This window comes from Ranitomeya imitator, chromosome 7, assembly GCF_032444005.1.
Source record: "Ranitomeya imitator isolate aRanImi1 chromosome 7, aRanImi1.pri, whole genome shotgun sequence".
Lineage (NCBI taxonomy): Eukaryota > Metazoa > Chordata > Amphibia > Anura > Dendrobatidae > Ranitomeya > Ranitomeya imitator.
The window spans coordinates 44353025-44377485 of NC_091288.1; the positions used below are offsets into that span (position 1 = coordinate 44353025).

Sequence of the window (24461 nt, forward strand, 5' to 3'; positions counted from 1 at the left end):
AGCAAATGGAACTCAACCTTCTGTTTCTAGAACAAAGTTGTCTCTTTTTTTGTATTTCTTATCCTGTACAGCACCTTTTTCTAGATATGGGTGAATTGATGCTGGGTGTAGAAAAATAAACAATATTTTAACAATAATTAAAGTGGTTGTCCGGCACTTTAACACTGATGGCTTTTCCTTAGTATAGGTCATCAATGTCCGATCAGTGGGGGTGCGACACCTGGTATCCCTGCCAATCAGCTGCTCCCAGAGTCAGCGGAAGCCGGAAGGAGCTGCACAGCTGTCGACTGTATAGTGGCCACGGCCGGGTTCTGCCCATCCGCCCACTTTTCAAATGAATAGGGCGTGAATGCGCAGTATCCGGCCACGACCACTATACCAACGACAGAGAAGTAACCATAACCGATGCAGCCACCGCTGACCCCAGGAACAACTGATCGGTGGAGATTCCAGGTGTCACACTCCCACCGATCAGATATATACTAAGGATAGGTCATCAGTATTGAAGTCTTGGACAACCTCTTTAAAATCCGAGTCATCATTATTGCACTTTTTTTTTTTAAAGTAAAAGTTTGTAATTTAATCATTTTTATTTTTGCGTCAACTTCATTAGATATTATGTGTCATTTTCACACTAGATTTTTCAATCTTTGTTGTTTACGAGGGATTACTCGACAATATGGGGGAGATTTTTATTATCCCGATGCTTTCAGCTAATTCATTATATGCAACTTTCTGAAATGTCACAGAATTTTTGCTCTGTGGTGCTTCAGTACAAAATCTGTATTTTTTTTTGCACAGTTGAATAGGAACGTCCATCATTGTACAACCTAATTAATGGATAACGTGACATTTTACCGTAAAAATATACAAAAAGCCAAAAAAGTTTGCGTCAATTGATCAAGGAGATGGAGAGTGGTCCTTTTTGATGACTTTGGTACACAGCTCACCAGCAAAAACAGAAAGACAAGGCAGAAAAATTACTTGGAAAAAAAAAAAGTTGATGCATCGGGGCCATAGAATCTTAGGTACAGCTGTTTACACCACCATGAGGGACACCACATTACACTGGTAGTACCCCTGGTATTAAGGTCTTAATCCTATAAGATGCTAGATGACCATAGCTTCCAATCATACCACTGGCGTCTCTTTTCATTAAACCACTCTGCATATTTTAGTTTTTTGTAGATATATCTATCATGCCATAATTTTTCTGGACATAGACATTGCGCTTGTATTTTGGCATCAACCACAGCTTAACTGAACAGATTATGCTATATTTAACAGATATCTTTCATATGATTCTGGGACGAAACCTAATTAACTAACAGAACTAATACCTAAATTGAAGGGGAAAGACAATCAAAATTATTTGACTCACTTTTTTAAAACAAAGGATTTTTTAGTTTGTCTCATCATGGACCTTGGTGGCAGATCACTAGGATATGAGACGCCTCTAATATTTATATGGCAGGGATATCAGCCATTGGACCCCTGCTGATCTAATCGTATAGTCAATGGCTGTACAGGCAGCCTCATGAATTAAGCCAAGCAGACCCGATTAGAGACTAGCCGGGCTGAAACAAAGTGTACTTTGTTAGTGGTTTTGTTACCAGTGTTTATTACGAGACACATTTTTCAAACCTCTTTTGACACCACCACTAAACTCTAGATGCAGTGCCATTGAATTGAATGACTCTTTGCCTACAATCACCAATGTGATGTCACCAGATGTATCCATGACATATTCAAAGATAATTTATACTTTTACATGGACAAAATTGTTGTTACCTTTCTGATAAAGTGAGAAAAACCCACAATGGTCTCTGAAATAGCTTGAAACTGGCAAAAGTAAGTTTCCATTTAAATATACTGAATATCAACTAATGAGAAAATTAGACATTGTTTTTGAATTGTGGTTCAACAGAAAGAAAAAGCTAATGAAAATGGCCTGGACAAAAATGATGCTACCCCATCATAATGTGACCTTAGGAAGATGTTCAACTATGGTGTGTCCTGTAATTAGCATTACAAGTGTCTTCAAACTTGTAATCAGTCGGTCTGCCTATTTTAAGGGTGAAAAGTAGTCACTGTGCTGTTTGTTATCATAGTGTGTAATACACTGAACATTCACTAAAGAAAGCTAAGGAGAGAGTTGTCTCAGGAGATTAGAAAGGAAATTATAGAAAGACATGTTAAAGGTGAAGGGTAACGGCATCTCCAAACAGCTTGATGTTCCTGTTACTACATTTGCACATATTATTCGGGAGCTTAAGGTCTACAGGACTGTAGCCGACTTTCCTGGCCAGAAGAGGAAAATTGATGACAAATTGAAGAGACAGATAATATAAATGGTAACCAAAGAGCCTAGAGCAACTTCCAAAGAGATTAGAGGTGATCTACAAGGTCCAGGTACATCAGTGTCAGATCCCACAATCCGTCGCTGTCTTGTCCAAAGTGGAATTCTTGGAAGATGACTGAGGAGGAAACTACTGTTGAAGCAAATCTTAAAAAAGCGAGGCTGGAATTTGCCAAAATGCATATTGACAAGCTGCAAAACTTCTAGGAGAATATTCTTTGGAGAGATGAGACAAAACTGGAGCTTTTGCTTGTCACATCAGCTCTATATTCACAGATACAAGAATAAAGCATGTAAAGAAAAAAAACATTGTACCTACTATGAAACATGGAGGAGGCTCGTTTATGTTTTGTGGCTGCTATGCTGCATCTGGCACAGGATGTCTTGAAACTGTCGAGGTAAATATCAAGACCATCAATGCATTCTGGAGTGAAATGTGAAACGTCAGAAAGCTTGGTTTGGTGTGAGTCGCAGGACATGGGTCATTTAACAGTATAATGGCCCAAAGCACAACTAAAAACAGCCAAGAAATGGTTAAGAGCAAAGCATTGACTATTCTCAGGTGGCTTCTACGAGTTCTGATGTAAATCCATTTGAATATCTGTGGAAGGAGCTGAAACCTGCAGAGTGGAGAAGGTGCCTTCACACCTGAAGCAGTCTGTTCACAAGGAGTGATCCAAAATAGTTGTTGACAGGGGCAGATGTCTCATTGAGAGTTTCAGAAATCGTTTGCTTGCAGTGATTGTCTCAAAAGGCTGTGCAACAAAACATTAATTAACCCCTTTCTGACATCGGACGTACTATCCCGTCGCAGTGGGGTGGGCCCCTATGACCACCGACGGGATAGTACGTCCAGCGCGATCGGCGGTGCTCACGGGGGGAGCGCGGCCGATCGCGGCCGGGTGTCAGCTGCCTATCGCAGCTGACATCCGGCACTATGTGCCAGGAGCGGTCACGGACCACACCCGGCACATTAACCCCCAGCACACCGCGATCAAACATGATCGCGATGTGCCGGCGGTATAGGGAAGCATCGCGCAGGGAGGGGGCTCCCTGCGGGCTTCCCTGAGCCCCCCGCAGCAACGCGATGTGGTCGCGTTGCTGCGAGGGTCTTACCTCCCTCCCTGCCTGCTCCAGATCCGGATCCAAGATGGCCGCGGATCCGGGTCCTGCAGGGAGGGAGGTGGCTTCACAGAGCCTGCTCAGAGCAGGCACTGTGAAGCCTGCAGTCCTGTAAGTGAGATCGGTGATCTGACAGAGTGCTGTGCAAACTGTCAGATCACCGATCTCTGATGTCCCCCCCTGGGACAATGTAAAAAAGTTAAAAAAAAAATTTTCAAAATGTGTAAAAAAAAATAAAAAAAAATATTCCTAAATAATGAAAAAAAATATATATATATTATTCTCATAAATACATTTCTTTATCTAAATTAAAAAAAACACAATAAAAGTACACATATTTAGTATCGCCGCGTCTGTACCGGCCCGACCTATAAAACTGGCCCACTAGTTAACCCCTTCAGTAAACACCGTAAGAAAAAAAAAAATGAGGCAAAAAACAGCGCTTTATTATCATACCGCCGAACAAAAAGTGGAATAACACGCGAACAAAAAGAGAGATATAAATAACCATGGTACCGCTGAAAACGTCATGCAAAAAACAAGCTGCCATACAGCATGATCAGCAAAAAAATAAGAAAGTTATAGTCCTGAGAATAAAGCGATGCAAAAATAATTATTTTTTCTATAAAATAGTTTTTATCGTATAAAAGCGCCAAAACATAAAAAAATGATATCAATGAGGTGTCGCTGTAATCGTACTGACCCGAAGAATAAAACGGATTTATCAATTTTACCAAACGCGGAACGGTATAAACGCCTCCCCCAAAAGAAATTCATGAATACCTGGTTTTTGGTCATTCTGCCTCAAAAAATCGGAATAAAAAGCGATCAAAAAATGTAACATGCCCGAAAATGTTACCAATAAAAACGTCAACTCGTCCCGCAAAAAACAAGACCTCACATGACTCTGTGAACCAAAATATGGAAAAATTATAGCTCTCAAAATGTGGTAACGCAAAAAGTATTTTTTGCAATAAAAAGCGTCTTTCAGTGTGTGACGGCTGCCAATCATAAAAATCCGCTAAAAAACCCGATATAAAAGTAAATCAAACCCCCCTCATCACCCCCTTAGTTAGGGAAAAATTAAAAAAATGTATTTATTTCCATTTTCCCATTAGGGCTAGGGTTAGGGCTAGGGTTAGGGCTAGGGTTAAGGCTAGGGTTAGGGTTAGGGTTAGGGCTACAGTTTGGGTTGGGGCTAAAGTTAGGGTTAGGGTTGGGGCTAAAGTTACAGTTAGGGTTTAGATTACATTTACAGTTGGGAATAGGGTTGGGATTAGGGTTAGGGGTGTGTCAGGGTTAGAGGTGTGGTTAGGGTTACTGTTGGGATTAGGGTTAGGGGTGTGTTTGGATTAGGGTTTCAGTTATAATTGGGGGGTTTCCACTGTTTAGGCACATCAGGGGCTCTCCAAACGCGACATGGCGTCCGATCTCAATTCCAGCCAATTCTGCGTTGAAAAAGTAAAACAGTGCTTCTTCCCTTCCGAGCTCTCCCGTGTGCCCAAACAGGGGTTTACCCCAACATATGGGGTATCAATGTACTCAGGACAAATAGGACAACAACTTTTGGGGTCCAATTTCTCCTGTTACCCTTGGGAAAATACAAAACTGGGGGCTAAAAAATAATTTTTGTGGGGAAAAAAAAGATTTTTTATTTTCACGGCTCTGCGTTATAAACTGTAGTGAAACACTTGGAGGTTCAAAGTTCTCACAACACATCTAGATAAGTTCCATGGGGGGTCTAGTTTCCAATATGGGGTCACTTGTGGGGGATTTCTACTGTTTAGGTACATTAGGGGTTCTGCAAACGCAATGTGACGCCTGCAGACCATTCCATCTAAGTCTGCATTCCAAAGGGCACTCCTTCCCTTCCGAGCCCTCCCATGCGCCCAAACGGTGGTTCCCCCCAACATATGGGGTATCAGCGTACTCAGGACAAATTGGACAACAACTTTTGGGGTCAAATTTCTCCTCTTACCCTCGGGAAAATACAAAACTGGGGGCTAAAAAATAATTTTTGGGGGAAAGATTTTTTTTTTTAATTTTCACGGCTCTGCGTTACAAACTGTAGTGAAACACTTGGGGGTTCAAAGCTCTCACAACACATCTAGATGAGTTCCTTAGGGGGTCTAGTTTCCAAAATGGTGTCACTTGTGGGGGGTTTCTACTGTTTAGGTACATTAAGGGCTCTGCAAACGCAATGTGACACCTGCAGACCATTCCATCTAAGTCTGCATTCAAATGGCACTCCTTCCCTTCCGAACCCTCCCATGCGCCCAAACAGTGGTTCCCCCCACATATGGTGTGTCATCGCACTCAGGACAAATTGGGCAACAACTTTTGGGGTCCAATTTCTCGTGTTACCCTCGGGAAAATACAAAACTGGGGGCTAAAAAAATAATTTTTGTGGCAAAAATGTTTTGTTTTATTTTTACGGCTCTGCATTATAAACTTCTGTGAAGCACTTGGTGGGTCAAAGTGCTCACCACACCTCTAGATAAGTTCCTTAGGGGGTCTACTTTCCAAAATGGTGTCACTTGTGGGGGGTTTCAATGTTTAGGCACATCAGTGGCTCTCCAAATGCAACATGGCGTCCCATCTCAATTCCTGTCAATTTTGCATTGAAAAGTCAAACGGCGCTCCTTCCCTTCCGAGCTCTCCCATCCGCCCAAACAGTGGTTTACCCGCACATATGGGGTATCAGCGTACTCAGGACAAATTGTACAACAACTTTTGGGTCCAACTTCTTCTCTTACCCTTGGGAAAATAAAAAATTGGGGGCGAAAAGATAATTTTTGTGAAAAAATATGATTTTTTATTTTTACGGTTCTACATTATAAACTTCTGTGAAGCACTTGGTGGGTCAAAGTGCTCACCACACCTCTAGATAAGTTCCTTAGGGGGTCTACTTTCCAAAATGGTGTCACTTGTGGGGAGTTTCAATGTTTAGGCACATCAGGGGCTCTCCAAACGAAACATGGCGTCCCATCTCAATTCCAGTCAATTTTGCATTGAAAAGTCAAATGGCGCTCCTTCGCTTCCGAGCTCTGCCATGCGCCCAAACAGTGGTTTACCCCCACATGTGGGGTATTGGTGTACTCAGGACAAAATGTTCAACAATGTTTGGGGTCCATTTTCTCCTGTTACCCTTGGTAAAATAAAACAAATTGGAGCTGAATTAAATTTTTTGTGAAAAAAAGTTAAATGTTCATTTTTATTTAAACATTCAAAAAATTCCTGTGAAGCACCAGAAGGGTTAATAAACTTCTTGAATATGGTTTTGAGCACCTTGAGGGGTGTAGTTTTTAGAATGGTTTCACACTTGGGTATTTTCTATCATATAGACCCCTCAAAATGACTTCAAATGAGATGTGGTCCCTAAAAAAAATGGTGTTGTAGAAATGAGAAATTGCTGGTCAACTTTTCACCCTTATAACTCCCTAACAAAAAAAAATTTTGGTTCCAACATTGTGCTGATGTAAAGTAGACATGTGGGAAATGTTACTTATTAAGTATTTTGTGTGACATATCTCTGTGATTTAATTGCATAAAAATTCAAAGTTGGAAAATTGCGAAATTTTCATAATTTTCGCCAAATTTCCGTTTTTTTCACAAATAAACGCAGGTACTATCAAATAATTTTTACCATTGTCATGAAGTACAATATGTCACGAGAAAACAATGTCAGAATTACTGGGATCCGTTGAAGCGTTCCAGAGTTATAACCTCACAAAGGGACAGTGGTCAGAATTGTAAAAATTGGCCCGGTCATTAACGTGCAAACCACCCTTGGGGGTAAAGGGGTTAAGGGATCTGTCATTATTGTCCAGACCATTTTTGCTAGTTTGTTTTTCAAGAATGTTCTGTTGAACCACAATTGAAAAGCAAAAAAAGGAAAGTCTGATTTTGCTTGGATGATATTAAGTAAATTTACCTTGAAAATTATGTTTGTCAGTTTCAAGTTATTTCAGTGACCGTTGTGGGTTTTTCTTACTTTAACAGAAGGGCACCAACAGTTTTGGCCATGTGTATAATTTGGATTTACCTTTCAAGTGTCGTGTCTTATTTTTGTAATAATTGCAAAATAATTGGTTCTTCTGTAATAATAACTAGTATAGTATAGTGGGTTATTTATTCACTTGATCAAGAAAATAATTGAGCACTTAATCTATCAAATCAATAATTGCTTCGTCCCAGATTCTCAAACAGATCTTCATAATAATTCCCTATTGTGCCTGTGCTGCATGAACTGCATGTTGTGCGTTTACTATATTCACACCAAAATGTAACGCATTAATATTTGTGCTAACATTTCTCATTCTCACCTTTGTATTTGATAACTTAATATTGTGTGTAATTTCTTTGTATTTTTCTTGTTATTCAACAAAAATTGTCCAAATAAATTTTGTTTCTGATTGTGATTTCTAAAGTTATTTTGAATGAGAACATTTACTATGTGTGAAATATAATGTTACTGAGATTGTAGAACTTCAGAAAGGTAGAAGCAAACAACAAAATACAACATATCATTAAAAGGGTTGTGTGGATAGGTGGTAATTTGCTAATTTTGGAAAATGTATTCAAATTCCATCTTAATTAATTAATTACAAAAAATCAATTAAGCTAGTAATCTCTAACAAAAGCAACATAATTTATCATCAACACATTTATTATTGACATTTATAATATATCATATTTCAGGTTACACATTAAATTCAGTGCATAGATAAAAGTGAAACTCTTGGATATCATTTTTTTTTTACTGCTGTAAATTATTTCATTTTTTGTAGATTCATTTTTTAATACCCTTTTTTTTTACACGTATGGAGCTATGTAACGGCTTGTCTTTCTTTTGTGGGGCGTGCGATCTTGTCACATATCGGTACCATTTTGTTCTACCTGTGACTTTTTTTTAATAATTTTTTATTTATTTTTAAGGCAAGATGACTGAAATAAAATTCTTCATGGCATTTACCATATAGATTAAAAAGATTGCGCTGTTATGGATGCAGCAATACCTAATGTGCCTGTTTTTGTATTTTTTTTTTTAATTTTTAGATTGAGACAATTATTTGAACTTTTAGGTTTTTTACAATTTTTTTTATCACAATCTTTTAGACATGGCTAGCTGCAGGCACGGCTTCATAGGAGTACAAAGAAGGGGGTGATTGGTGAATAAACGTACCACTCACTCCAGATCGAACCACTTAGAAGCTACCGTCATAGAATACCCCTTTAATGGCTCAGTTCATTAGCTAAGCCAGCCTCCTTCTCCATCTGGTAAGTCATAGAAGGGAGCTCCATTTATTATGCCAATAGTCATGTTCCGACACGGGAATAGGGTAGGAAGTAAATGTAGAGTCGGGGACAAAATACCTATTCTCCTTTGTTCCTAGACGACCCTTTTAAATGTCCCAAATCTAGAGAAGATCATAGACATACAATAATTGCTAGCAAAAACAATGCATATGCCTACATTCACATGGGGTCAGACCACATAATTCAAAACCAATGAATGAGGTGTGTAAAATCTGCCAGGAATAATCCACTGTACTTCCAACATTATTTTTTTATTTCACCGCTGGAGTGGTGCTTACAATCCAATTCCCCTGCCCTTTATCTGATACTCACCTTCCGGTGTTTTCATCTGTTTTTGCCACCGTTCCCCTTTCGTCTCCTGCAGTTTGTGACTTCTCTGCAGCCCCAGTGTTTCAAGGAGCGCGGTCAAAGGTCACTGATTAGTTTAATTCTACGAGAGCCTGACTTGTATTGGAAGCTTGCGACGTAGCTTCTGACTTCCAGCTAATCAGTGGGACTAGAGTGGTGCTGAAAAACGGTGACACCAGAGGGTGAGTATAGTACCGGTGGCAGGGGACGTATATTTAAAGCACCACTCCAGAGGTGAAATCCCCCGCCGCTGGAGTGGTGCTTAAAACATTTTTATGGAGCTGGAAATCCCTTTTGATGGCTGATCAGAACTCTTGATGACCGTAGCTTTTACTCTGGGATTATTACACTTTCTTTGCATTCTCGTTATCAAAACTTTTCTCGTTTTCTCTTCTTGGATATCTTCCCTAATAGTAAAACTAATAATAATATAGAAACACAATCAAAAGACCAAATGAGATATCTGCTGGTATCTGACATGTTTTGATTGACTAATCGTTTAATTTTTCATCTGCCGCCAACTAATCCAGTTTATTTATGGCTCCTTTTGATTTATATTGATTTTAACTTTTACTTTTTTTCCTTCTGTCCTTTCCTCATTTTTTTTTTTAATAGCTTTTTTTCCCTCTTGCTCCGAGAATTTCTCAGAAGTGTTTCTTTGAATCTAAAACAGAGGAGTCAAACAGCGCAGAGATGTCATGTCAGATCACAGCCACCAGTAACGGGGAGGTAGATAACGTGAACAAAAGCCTACAGGCCATGATGAAGGGCTTCGGGAATATGTTCGACATGGGAGTTGTAGGACCTGTCCTGCATTCCGGAATGCAAATTAACATGCAAGCCAAGCAGAATTCCAGCAAAACCACCTCTGTCAGGAAAGGAAAGAAGATTAACACGGCCATCGGCTTCAGCGATTTTGATTGGTCAGATGACAGTAGCGATTGAAAACACCGTTTTAGAAAAATGAAGTCATATGTTGTTTTTTTGGAACTTTTCATAATGCGTGAATCACAAAGTCAACCAGTTTTGGCTTTTGTAATAAAAAGAAAAAATTGCCTCTGTATACACACTTTTTTTTTTTTAGGTCAGTTTTATGTGAGATGAATTTGTTCATATGTTGTTGTATTTGCTTTTATGTGGTGTAACTTGAAACATTGTCTTTTCTTATCAAACAAGATATCATAAAAGTCGTGTAATCGTTTGTGATACCAAAATGTAACTTTTTTTTTTTTGCATATCTTTTCATAGCTAGCAAACACCTCAATGCTGGCTGCGGTTTAAATGAAGTTTATTTTACTTTAGCTTGTTTGTTTTTTTTTGGCCAATACATTAACTTTTTGAGCCCGAAGATTCTGCTGAAAACATATTATTTATGATGTGAGATTGTGGCTCTACTAAACACTTCCTTTGAAGAATTTCATATTTATTGCTCTGTATGATCACAAATGGGTTTAACTGTGACACGGTATGAATAGGGTTTTGTGGTGCCAAAATACAAAGACATTCACACGGCAGGCGATATTAGTAGCCTGAGAACTGTAAATATATTTCATTGTTTTTTATAGTAAGCCATAATGGTAAAGCCTTTTTTTTTTCAAAAGAGAAAGGACACAGTATTTGCTTGGATTTCTATTATTTCTCATTTTCCTAAATTAATTTGACGTAGGAATAGGTCTACAGTTATGTCACTTATCTAATTACCATTAACAATTAAAAAGAAGTTCTACCAGATTTGTGGTTGTGTTCTTTTTGAAATCAGAGGTCTCAGGTCAAATTTTTCTACCTAAAGGGGTTGCGAACTACTAATTTTATAACTAAAATTGAGCCCAGAAACTCACCTTTCCGGACCCCTGCCTCTCCTACACACCATGGTCAACGTCAGAGGCGAGGAATGGTACGTGACCTCTACAGCCGATCAGCAGTCACTGATCGGCTGCAGCCTTGAGAGACTAATTCTTCTGGCTTGCACAGAATATCAAAGCTGCAGCCGATCAGTGTCCGTTGATTGGTTACGGCAGCCATGTATGGAGACCGGCGGGGCACACAGTCAGCAGTGCGTAGGAGTGATGGGCCGCGATCTTTATATCACACTGGGCTAGGTTTTAGTATAAAATAGTACTGGGCGACCCTTTAATAATACCAAAAATATGGTCAAGTTATTTAAACATTATATCATTAAAAATTCCATGACTTTCCAAATTGATTTGCAATTTAATGCTATAAAATTTCTAAGATCTCACTTTGAAGTATTCAAGTTTACATTCGAAACCTAAAAACTGTATCAGAACTAATACCGTACTTCCCAGGTGCTAGAAGATTTCAGACTGAAAAATTGTAGCAAACTCCCAAAAAGTAGCAAAAAAAAGTTCTTTGGCTTCGGGAATGTGACAATGAAAAAAAATGTGTGAACATTGAGGTCAACTTAGGTTTGATCTTTAAAGGTCATCTGTCACCAGGTTCTACTTGAGAGCAGCATGATGTAGGGGCAGAGACCCTGATTCCAGTGATGTGCCACTTATTGAGTTGCTTGCTATCATTTTGGTAAAATCCCTGTTATCTGCTGCAGATCATCCAGTTGTCTGAGTACTGAGCTCTGTATAACCCCGCCCACACCACTGATTGGCTGCATTCTGCCTATGTACAGTGTACATAGAAAACTGCCCATCAGTGGTGAGGGCGGGTTATACTGAGCTCATTAATATAGAGGACTACAGGACAGCAGGTTACTAGTCCTCTAGTGATAAAATCATTATTTTATCAGCAGGAGATTATCAAAACCGCACCAAACAGCCCAGTAAGTGATACATAGCTGGAATCAGACTTTCTGTTTCTACATTATGCTGCTGTCAGATTAGGAGGCAAAAATCTTGTGACAGATTGCCTTTAAGGGTTTAATCACTAACTGCAAATAGATATTAAAACATTGTGAAAAATTGAAAAACAAAATGTTTAGCAGTTGCAGAATGTTTTATTAATCAGTGATTTGTAATTAAGCTTCAGTGTGAATAAATAAGAAAATCCCTTTAACTAATACGTGATAGCCATACATGAGTGTGAAGCCAATGACTACTGGAGGAGTGTAGGTACACGGTTTAAGATGACAGGTTGATTCATTCTTTCTTTTAAGTTTTGTCATCAGTAAACACTTTCTACGCGATGTCCCATTATCCAAATGAGGACCACTAGCAATCCGCTCATCACCTAAGGCAGTGTTCCCCAAGTCCGGTCCTCAAGAGCCACCAATAGGTCATGTTTTCAGTATTTCCTTAGTATTGCACAGGTGATAATTGCATCACCTGCACAGGCAATAATTCCATCACTTGTGCAATACTAAGGAAATCCTGAAAACAAGACCTGTTGGTGGCTCTTGAGGACCGGACTTGGGGAACACTGACCTAAGGGGTACAAGCACTTATACAGCCATACCACTACTTTCTTAAAGGGGCTGTCCAGTGGAAAAAAGTTAACACCTGTTCACAAGATAGGTGATAACTTGTTGATCAGTTGAGGTCCGACTGCTCTCATCGGCAGATTGGGGAACCTATACCCCCATAAGAATGTGGTGGCAGTGTGACCAGTGCTTCATTCATGCCCTATGGTGCTGCCAAGAACTGCACTCTGCTTATTCCAACAGCTCCATAGAGAATGAATGGAGCAGAGATCAAGCATCCGACGTGCTGAAACATTTTGTAACAGGAATAAATGTTTCCTGTCGGGTATAAAAATTATCCAATCTGCCGATCGATGCAGGTCCAGCGGTCGGACCCCCAATGATTAGCAGGCTACCACTGGACAACCCCTGTAAGTAAAAACATGTTGACAGGTTCACTTCAGGTCTATCTTCTAAATGGCCATCTACTATGCCATTTGAAAACGTTGAATCTGTACGTTCTCATCAAGCCTATTGGTTGTTTAACTATTTCCCAATAATTTAGATAGATTGGCTCTGACAGCACGACGATGGTCCACCAGACAATTTTTCAGTCATCAGCGTACTTCATGCTAATGTGTGTGGTCACCTTTAGGGCAGTATTTTCTGTCTGAATGCGACAAAAGAAAAAAAAATCCACAATGGATTGACCAATGTTATTCTATGGAGTTGTGCATGTCCGAACAAATCTCGTCATGCATCAGATATTCGGATCGCACTTGGCCATACAAGTCAATCAGTCCGTGGACTGACAGGATGGAGAAGATGGAGACATTTGTTTTGCATCAACTCCTCATCTGACAAAAAATTGGATTACACTCTGATCAGAATGTGATTAGCATAATCACCCCGATCCTCTTGGGTGAGAGGAAATACTGTCGTGTGACCCGGCCTAAGGCTCAGGCTACTCGCCAGCACACGCGCACTCACGCACGCACCTTGCCTACGCAGGGAATGCTACTGATGAAGATTGCACTGGCTGTAATAATGGTGGCCAGTTTTGATCAACTGTTGTATCTTACCTAATCTCATATTTCACGACTTGATATAGTTTATTTCCAAATGTATTAACGTTTTCTTCCGATTTGATTCCCTGTTGCCCATAAAAAATAATCTCCGACTATGGCATTTCATAGTCACGTGGCCTGTATGATTTTAGTACTTGAGTTGAATTTCACAACATTTGTACATTGGTAGACCCCACCCTTCGAGAAGACCACCCTTTATCCAGTATTGATTTTCAGTATTACCACATATTCTACATAATGGCCATCTTCTCTGGGCCACCCTTCCGAAAACCACTTCTCTCTGCAGCTTTTGGTTGTGGTCTCAACACTCAGCCCACCTGTCCAGGTGCACGGCAAAGTAATCCAGTAACAGCAACAGTCCAAATGATAGCCGGCACTTACATCTTCTTAAAGGAATTGTTCGGTGGTATAAAAGACGCAAAAAATGGTTGCACACAACAGCACAAAAATTAGGTCTGAAGCATGTTGCCTGCGAGCGCAGTCGATATTTCTTTTCTGCCATTTTAATTTTTGAGTTGTTGTGTTCAACCATTTTTTGTTCCTTTTATACAACTGGATCAATAAAGCTATTTTTTTTTTTAATATGTGAGTGCTGGTTATCATTTGGACTCTTGTCTCGACACTAATTTGTCACATACACTGGGATTAGTGGCCATTGCTGACTTAATAATTATAACAACATTAACAATTTAACATTTTGTCTTGTACTTTGTTCGTTCTTCAGAAAAAAAGAACATACCGTAACTTTCTTGTTAAGAAAGAAAAAAATCTCAGAAAACAAAGAATCTTTTATATCAAAGTTCGAAGCCCAGCAGCACCGGATCCTGTTTATTTTAAGCCCTTTCACATTTCTTCACTAATAACATTCAACACTTTAGTCTTGTCTGCTTCGCGGTAATTAAACGCCGCAGGTCCTGGCAATACAGATTACCCTTCTTTAATACATTCTTCAGGCAATTGTCTTGCATTGAGCCATCCGTGTTAGAATAGGATTCATCACCACTTTTCAATCCCCCGATCTGTCATGCTGTATTAGGAAGAATTACAGCATATTTAAGTATTGTATTTCTCTAATCAGGCAGTTTCAATGCTCTTAATGAATTTCTACTTTGCTTAAAATTGAAGAGAACATATTTATTCTGGTTGTATTAGGAATGGCAGATTATCCAGTGGTTTCAGTATTAGAGAACAAAGCAATTTACTGTTATTAGACGGATTACTTTCTGCAGCGAGCAGCTAATCGCTCCTCATTAGAATATATGTCAAACATACAGAACTTTGTAGCGAGTGGCAGTATCAGAAGTAATTGCCTATTGCTCAGTGATCTTTGCTTTTTTCTTGACAGTCTTCGTGCAGTGAAAAAAATTCAACTAAAACTGCAGTGAAAGTGTATAGACACCTTGGACATGAAACAAAAATCTCCTTGACTTATAAAAGTTGCACTTTGTTTCCAGCTGTACTCATTCTCAGACCCTCTTATAGGCAGTTTGCTCTTGGTTATAGACTTTCCTCATGTGATTGTGTCCTTCTCAGTAATACATGCAGGATGTGTGTTCTGTGTTCCAAAATGCTGCTGCCTTCATTAGCTCTCATGTATCAAAACACAGCTTAATTCCTGAATCAACACAGCTTCATTCCTGGACTGATTTCCCCTTCTACAACCCATGAGGTTCTCCTCTCCCTTATACTGATACACACTGATGCTGAGTGTGTGATTCTTAGAGAATCGCTTAATTTTATGAACTTTGTGCTAAGTACACGTGGTTGGTTATCCAAAAAGTCAAAGACAAATTGAAGGGAAATGCATGCAGAATCAGACTACACAGATTCTGTTGTATGTTACCAAAAAGATGCATAATCTGCATGGGAGCTGTAGAAGCAAAATGGTAGGACATTTGTAATGGATCCCAACTTCAAAATTTGATTTTTCATGTTCTATGCAGTAAGAAAATTTGACATACTGTTTGCAAAATTAGCCATAAAATCACTCCTGGGGTCCTTTAAAGGGACTCATGCAGCACAGAATGACTGTTCAAAGTAAGGCCTGCTGCTCGGTGCATCACGGTGTGGCCAGTCATTTAAATACACCTTCCCACCTGCTTGTTTTCCCTCCATCTCCATTCCCACCCACCTTCTTCTTTGATTGACAGCTCTGGTTTCATAGTACCAGAGAAGAGTGGAGATAGATGGAAACCAAGCAGGTGGGAGGTGTATATAAATGTTTGGCCCCGCCATGATAAACTGTATTGCCTGTACTTGGTTTGAATAGTCATTCTGTGCTGACAGGGTCCCTTTAAGAACATAGATATAAATATCTGTAAAGAGCTGCCAAAAAGGTTGCTAGAATACTTCTAGTCACATTGCCTGCCTGTCAATCTCTACATTACTACCAATCCAAGAGGGCTGAAATAAAGGTCATAGATTATGTGGACTCTTCTCCTTCCTTGGTAAGTCTTCTTAGTCAAGGATGGCCATGATGGATTACATGACATAATCTAGGGCCCCAGAGGAGTAAATTGATTGTACTAGAGCATCGAAATATCTGTAAGGCTTTGTAAGAAAAACGGATGCCTACCAGACTTCAAAAGAACTAGGTAAATCTACCATGCACTTCCCAAAACTTCCAAAAGACTCCAGCAAACCAGTGCTTTCTTGTGCATTTCACTGGTATGCCTCATTATCAGATGGAGTCATAGCATCGAAATGCACAAATCAGGAGATGGAAAATGGTGGCGTGCAATAATTTCCCAGACATCACCAAAGTTGCCAATTATGTTATTAACCCAGGAACGGAGGGTATGTATGAGTTATACATATCCCCAGCCAGTGGGAGCAGCCTCTAGTCGACCACGACCACTAGACAGCCGCGTTACAAGACGGGACACGGCCTCGGCTCTATGCAAGTGTACGGAGAGCGTGGCCGCACCCACTGTCCGGGAGTTTGTATAATCCATATATACCCTCCGTTCCTGGGTCTGAGTCCGCCGAATCTCTGCAGCGCACCTTGCTTGCCATCAGGGGATTCATAAGTCTGTAGTCAGAGTGACTGCAGACTTGTCCATTTGGAACGGACAACCCCTTTAAGGCTGTTTCCGGGTGCCTTGATGAAAAATATTTGCGGTGTCAGTTTCCCCTTAAAAACTAAGGGTATCACATTTATTAGGGGAAGATTAAATCCACTCTGTACCCTACTCAAAGCTCTGACCTCCGCTTATTGAACGTCTAACATGGCGGTGGTGCCAAGCAGAGACAACGGCAAAGAAGCCCTGGTTCCTTGGTTGGTTGGTTGGTTGGTTGGTAAGTCAAAGCAATGTGGTGTATTTCAACTAAAGTAGCTGCATGACATTACGCTGTTGTTTTCTTGCAGATTTACACACTATAAATTAATTTCACTGCATCTTTATTTTTTCTTTGATTTGACAGTTTTTCAACAACCCTGAATTCCCCGGAACTAAATAGAACATTTCCATAAAGCTTCGGTTTTCATTAAATCAAGCCTCACTGGCCATAGTCAAATAATATTAGCTTAATGATAACCATTAGAAGCCATAAAGGTGACCTCTGTGTTACATTTATGCTATTAGATGTCTACATGCAATTATAAGAGTGGGAATTCGGACGTGATACTGACTTTGAGCACAGGGCTTTTAGCATATCCTTCTTCTTCTGCCATGCATATATGTATTTTTAACCATCGTTTAATGGAAATATAGAACTGCTGATAGGACTGACAGCGATCACAATTCTGCTTGCATTTTATTTTTTTTTGAATGAATAATTGGATAATCATAGTAAAAAGCAATTCAGAAAGAATAACCGAGGACCTCAGTGCACCACGCACATGGGTAAATGTTGACCCCCAGCTGAGGACGTCAGGACAGCAGAGGATAATATATTTCACAAGTGAACTCTGGCCTTGTCTGTCTCTTACCAATGAATTCACTTTTTTTTTTTTTAGCTTTTCACTGACGTTTGCTTTGGGATCACATATTAAAGAAAATAAGCTAGAAAAAAAAAGTCCAAGGACATTTTGATTTATATGTATGTCAGCAAATGTATTGCTTCGGAGCAGATCATTTAAATACAGATCGTGTTAATGGAAAATGTTGCCGAAATAAATTGTTCTTTATCTGCATGCACCAACTAGATGGAATGGTGGTCACCGGGCACAGTGGGGGCTCTAAAAGGGTTCACATGCTGTTTCCCTGACCAAAGTGATTGGACCTCAATTTATTAGTGTCTGTTGCCATTGTGAGGACATAATGTATTCGAGCCGTTTATGCAAATGGTCAATCTGGTTCCGCGCATGTGATATAACTAATCAGGCGTTATGGAAAATGGAATGTATGGAAGAGTATCAGCCTCTATAGATTAAGTCATCATCCACTCGATATGGAAATAATCTGGCTACTACATGATCACTTCCAAAGTGGTTGACCACATCTACCTTCTAGATTTAAAGAAAAACATCACTTTTGGTTAAGCGGCATGATTTAATCCGATTGCCAGTTTTGGGTCTCGCTATGAAATAAACAGAGCTCAGATCCCTATAAAGATGTATTATTACAGGGAACTTAAAGGTTTTTTTTTCCCCAGCAAATACATTTATCACCTGTCCACAGGACAAGTATTAATAAATGATGGGGGACACCATGTTCACCAGTCTGCTCCATAGACTGAACTGCAACACACAAGCTGGACCGCTGTTCTATAAAAATGTACCAATATTTTTGGGGTTTTCTAGTATGTAGATGGGCAGATCAGTGGAGGTTCAGGTCCATAGAAAGTCTATTAGCTCATACCTCATTCTGAATCAGATGAGATGCTAGTCAGCACTTGACTGCCTGTATACCAATTGCATACACGCGGACACATGACAACTGCTGAAACCGGTTAGTAGAGAAATTCCTAACAGTTATTAGTATCTTGCCGAAAGTTTGGCCTGTGGTGGAAAACTCCTGTTCACACTTCTACTGGTATGACAAATGCATTTTAGACAGTTTTGTGGTAGATGAACCTCATCCCATTATAATAGGCGATGACCACACGCCTTGGAGAAACTACCGTAAAGAAAGGGTATGTAAAATAAAATTTTGTGCATAATTCTCATCTCCACTTCAGTAAAAAGGCCCCCCCCCCCGATACACATTAGACTAATGTTCGCATAACCTGCCGATATTGACAGGTTTGGATAACACTAATATTTATGTGATTCTCAATAACTTATTATTGAATGAGATTTCTATCGGGCATGATTTCTGATTACGGACTGCAAATTAATTTGTTCTCTTGGTGATAAGCCGCCATGAGAGATGTCTGAGAGCGGCTGTCTCATAGAGAACACAGGAGCACCCGCCTTTCTGTGTATGTTAGAGGTGCAAAGATGATTGGCGGATGAACATTCAACCGGACCATTATTCAGCAGACATTCTTCTGTTGTGTATGGCTGACTTTAGGGAATGGGCACAACATCAGTGTAGGCTTCATGTAACCCTACGGGCACATATCTGTAAACCTCCATCAGCAATGTTCCTCCAACATGAATGAACAGAGAACAAGGGTGGTGTTACTGATGTGTTTGATTTTTATTATTTTATTGGGGCTCACAACCTAAATATCCTATTAGTATGTTTTTGGAGTGTGTGAGGAAACCAGAGAACCTAGAGGTAAGCCACCCAAATGCGGAGAGAACATACAAACTCCTTGTAGATATTGTCCTTGGTGGGATTTGAACCCAGGGCCCCAGTGCTTCAAAGCAACAGTGCTAACCATTGAGCCACCATGCTGCCCGTATGATTTGTGATATACTACATATAATAAGCATCCATACAATGTAGATTAGCTCCATACAAGCCATCCTCACCTACTATGTAAAATACAGTGAAATTTTGTTAAAAAAAAACACATGAAAAATGCAGCCACTGGATTTATGAAGTAAATCAAGAGGTGGAAAAAGGAAAGTGGGAAAATTAATGGTGAAGCGGATGTATCCAAAGATCGAGGGGCAAGGGGATAGGAAAAAAGTAGAAAAGAAAAGACGGACTAGGTCAATATCTTATGTGATTGTTTCCGCTTCCTGCGTGGAAAAAGAAAACTGTATGTAAAGTGGTTTTGCTTAATAATGATAATAAATGATCTGATTCAAGAAAGAAATGAAGGTTATAGGAAATTCCAAGCCAGGAAAACTTCCTAAGGCTGGGTTCACATTGCGTTATGGTAGTCCGTTAGACGGACTGCGTTAGACCGCGGCATAATGCGGTGTAACGCAGTCTGTTAACGCTGCCATTAACCCCTATTATCGGGCGCATCGCCAACGCATGCCATAATCGGCATGCACTAGCGATGTGCTGTCATTCAGTGACAGAGCCTCGGATGCAGGCTGCAGCGTCTGAGGCTTCGTCACCGCTAGCACAGATGAATCATCTGCGCTAGCGATATAACATAACGCAATGGCGTGTATGCTATAGCGTTAATTAAGCCCGTCAACGCTATGCGTTGAACGGGCTGCTTTAACGCAATGTGAACCTGGCCTAAGACTTTTTTGTTTTTTTGTTTATCTAGTGGAGAAGAATGGAGCTCAACCATGCAATTTACTATTGTGAACCAAAGTTTAAGGACATGTAATCCAATAATACCATTTTTTAATGAAAGCTGTGATATCAGTAGGTAATATTAATCCAGGAATATTAAACTTCTTGTTCTTTTTTTCTCATTCTTTTTTTTCAGCTGCTGCCCTCCTTTGATATTTATTCATGGACTGAGGAAGATGTGGTAAGCTAAGTTAAACTATATGGAGAAGTTTAATTAAAACTGATGCTTCGTATGACAATCTTATGACATATTTACTAAAAATAATTACTCCATATTAGTAAAATGCACAATAAATTCACACTTTCTAATACATTCGGTGGATCCAGGACTGTCTTTGAGTCCAAAACTGAAATCTAAGGCCTCATTTAGACGTCACGTATGCAAAAAAAATAGTCAGAATTTCATCAGTTTTGGATCAAGAGTTTCATCAATGTTTGGCCAGTGTCCCAGTTTTCACCTTCAGTGTTTCATCAGTGATTTTCACTCGTGAAATAAATAAATGATAAAGCTTGTCCTACCAATTCCAATCCCCGCCAGCAAACAGACTGTACACGGATGCCATCCATGTGCTGTCCACGGACCCATAGGCTTGCATGGGTAATTTTGAGCCATGACTCCGATCTGAAACGGATATGTTTTTGTGATTTTTGGGGAGATACACAGCCTGGAACCCCCCCTCCCTCCCTCCACGGATGTATGTAAATTTATCCATAGACTATAATGGGTTTTCGTTCTATCTGCAAAAATTATGTATTGACCACCGGACGTCTAAAAGTGGCCTAAAATAACTGCACCGATAATTGAAAAATAGTATGTGTTAAATATGAAATAATAGGCTAAAATATTTATATAAAGCCTTGTATTGTGATAAAACGGTTAACATATTTGACAAATCTGTTAAAATATTGCTTAACATTTCATTAGGTCATAGCAAAAAATATATAAATAAATCTTCCTATATTCAAATAATTTAGATCAATTCTGAGCAAAAAAAAAAAGAAGAAGAAATAACGGATCTGAAATCAGTGGAAAGTCACTTGCTAGCAATTTTTAATCAGGGGGTTGTTGCAGTGGAATTTCTAGTAGCAAGCTATTTTCACTGGCTCAGAGGCACGCCATCTGCGGAAATTGGTTTTATAGTGTGACAGTAATTATAGGTTAGCTGCCTGTGCGACTCGCCTTTACTATGGCATTTTCCACAAGCACAAGGCAGGATACTGTTAGAAAGCTGTACGGGTTCATGGAGGTATTCCTGGGCTTCAGGTGTGGAGGGTACAAGGGGCCTGTGCTTTGGCTGGAAAAAAAAGGAATATAAAATCGCGCTATCATACCTAATCACTGCCAATATTAGTGTCAGCATCCTAGGTAGCAGGACAATATAGGTCCTGGTTGTAGTATTTTCTAATTACAATCACAGTCTCCGGTCTCAGTTCTTCTGCCGTGCCCCCTCCAATTTCATTCTGTATATCTGTACAAGAAACACGGGTATTACATACCTGGTAATGTGTTTTTTCATGAGACATGACGGCACCATGAGAGAGAGGGGATCCGCCCTTCAAGGACAGGAAACCTTCAAAATAAAAGGGGCGGCTCCTCTCTCCACATCAGTTGTTTTACAGAGCACGAGGAACTCCGCCGGTTAGTGTACACATAAATAATAAATACTTTATAATTCTAATCACCGACACCCAAGGGAGTGTATAACGCTAATAATGCACCCAACTAATGACGTGATCAAAAGGGTGGGAATAGAAAGGTGCCGTCATGTCTCATGAAAAAACACATTGCCAGGTACGTAATACCCGTGTTTTTCCATCATACATGATGGCACCACGAGAGTTACAGAGATTTGTATTCTCTTTAGGGAGGGAACACTGCTTGTTACTCCTCTCTTGTAACCTCTTCTCAGAGGTAGCAGATAGGTATAACCTATAATGTTTAAAAAATGTAGACGGAGAGGACCAAGTGGCCGCCTTACAGATTTGGCTGATGGTAGCATCTGCTCTCTCCGCCCAGGACGTCGCCATGGCCCTCGTGGAGTGGGCTTTCAGACCCTGTGGAACAGCCCTGCCTGCACTACTATACGCTAGTATAATGGCCTCTCTCACCCATCTAGCGATAGTTTGTTTTGAGGCTTTAAGGCCCTTTCTTGACCCCTGGAATGAAACAAATAAAGCCCTCTGTCTCCTCCAGGATTTTGTCGCCTCTAAATACTGCAAGATACATCTCCTGACATCTAGACAATGGAGCCTCTCCTCTTTTTTGTTGCTAGGGTTAGGACAAATAGAGGGTAGGGTTATATCCTGAGCCCTATGGAATCTTGACACCACCTTGGGGAGATATGCTGGATCTAACTTTAATACAACCCTGTCGTCCTTAATTTGTGTGTAGGGAGGATCTGCCGATAACACATGTAAATCCCCAACCCTATGGGCCGATGTAAGTGCTACTAACGAGGCTGTTTTTAATGTTAGTACTTTATCTGATGTTGTATTTAATGGCTCAAAGGGGCTTTCTGTCAAAGCGGTCAACACTAAATTAAGATCCCATGGTGGAGGAGTAGGGGATGGTACAGAGTCAGCTCTACTACACACTCGGATAAACCGGGTCACCCATCTATTGCTTGCCAGGTCACAGTTAAATAAGGCTGCTAAAGCTGAAATGTGCACTTTGAGGGTACTAACAGCCAATCCCAAATCTAAACCCTTTTGCAGGAACTCCAGTATTGCCACTATCGGGACCTCCCCTTCCCGTATTGGCCCTGAGCTGGACAAGAATTTCTTACAAATCCTCCCATAAATCCTGGTCGTTACTGGTTTTCTGCTGCTAAGTAAGGTGGATATTAAACCAGTTGAGAACCCTTCTTTTTCTAACAACGACCTTTCAAATGCCAGGCTGTCAAATGCAGCCCGGAATTCTGCGGGTGGCTGAAGGGACCCTGTATTAGAAGGTCCCGGTCCTCTGGGAGTACCCATGGGTCCGTCAATGACATCACTCTTAGCCAGTAAAACCATGGTCTTTTTGGCCAAAAGGGAGCTATTACAATCACCCTGGCCTTGTCATCTCTGATCTTCTTCAGAACTGCTGGTAATAGACATATCGGTGGGAAGGCATACAAAAGTCCTGACGTCCATTCTATGCTGAAGGCGTCTACTGCTAGTGGCCTGTCTGTTGGGTTTAGGGAGCAGAATTTCTGAACCTTTTTGTTGGCTTTTGAAGCAAAGAGGTCTACACTGGGTCGTCCCCACATGTGCACTATCTGTTGAAAATTTGACTTTTTTAGGGACCATTCTCCTTGCCTCAAGCAGTTCCTGCTTAGAAAGTCTGCTCTCAGGTTGTTTACACCTCAGATATGCAGGGCTGATAATGAGAGGAAATTCTGTTCTGACAGAGCCATGAGTTTTTGGTTATCTACATCAGTGACCGAGAACGGGTATCCCCTTGGTGGTTTACATATGCGACCGCTGTTCGGTTGTCCGATAGGACTCTCACATGATGCCCTGTTAAGTGTGGAAGTAACCTCCTTAGTGCTTTTTCGATTGCTAGGAGTTCCCACTCGTTTGAGGATAGATTTTTTTCCTCCTGAGCCCAGGGGTCTTGGACCCATAGTGTGTCTGAGTGAGCTCCCCACCCCCAAGGACTGGTGTCCGTTGTGATTACTTTGGAGGCTGTGTATGTCCAGAGGACTCCTCTCGGAGATGACTCTATCTGTAACCACCATCTGAGTGATTGGAGTACAGAGACCGGGAGAATGAGCTTTTGCTCTAGCTGCCCCTGAAGTTCCAGGTCGTTCTGCAGCACACACCATTGCAGTTCTCTTGCATGGAGCTGGGCCCATTTTACTACTGGTATGCAGGAGGTTAGGGACCCTAACACCGACCTGACTCTTCTTAAAGTCATTTCTGTCTTTTTTATTGTTGTTACAATTATTTGTTTGATTTTTTCCTTTTTTTCCTGTGGGAGGCGACTCTCCTGCGCCACCGAGTCTACCGTTATCCCCAGAAAATTCTGGACCATTGCTGGTTCCAGTTTGGATTTTCTGAGGTTCAGTTGCCATCCCAGCATCTGTAGTGTGTCCATCACTATCCCGACTTGCTCTTGACAGTGAGAAATTTTTTTCCCCACTATCAGGAAGTCGTCTAAATTAGGTATTATCAGAGTATCTTTCTCTCTGAGATGTGCTGCAACCTCTGCAATCAATTTTGCAAATACTCATGTAGCTATTGCTATCCCAAAGGGCAGAGCCCTGTACTGAAAGTGACGT

The 24461-nt window shown here is 40.5% G+C and overlaps 1 protein-coding gene across 5 annotated transcripts in view; it reads left to right on the forward strand.

Annotated features, from left to right (window-relative positions):
• MAP3K20 (mitogen-activated protein kinase kinase kinase 20) overlaps positions 1-24461 on the forward strand; it is a 196013-nt gene that overhangs the window by 119269 nt on the left and 52283 nt on the right. For 3 of the 5 annotated variants that reach the window (XM_069733161.1, XM_069733162.1, XM_069733164.1), the window contains exon 12: positions 20333-20377. In XM_069733161.1, the coding sequence (XP_069589262.1) occupies positions 20333-20377 (45 nt within the window). Of the gene's footprint in view, positions 1-9763; positions 10880-20332; positions 20378-24461 lie in introns of those variants that run through there. The other 2 variants (XM_069733165.1, XM_069733166.1) reach the window with 1 other exon arrangement.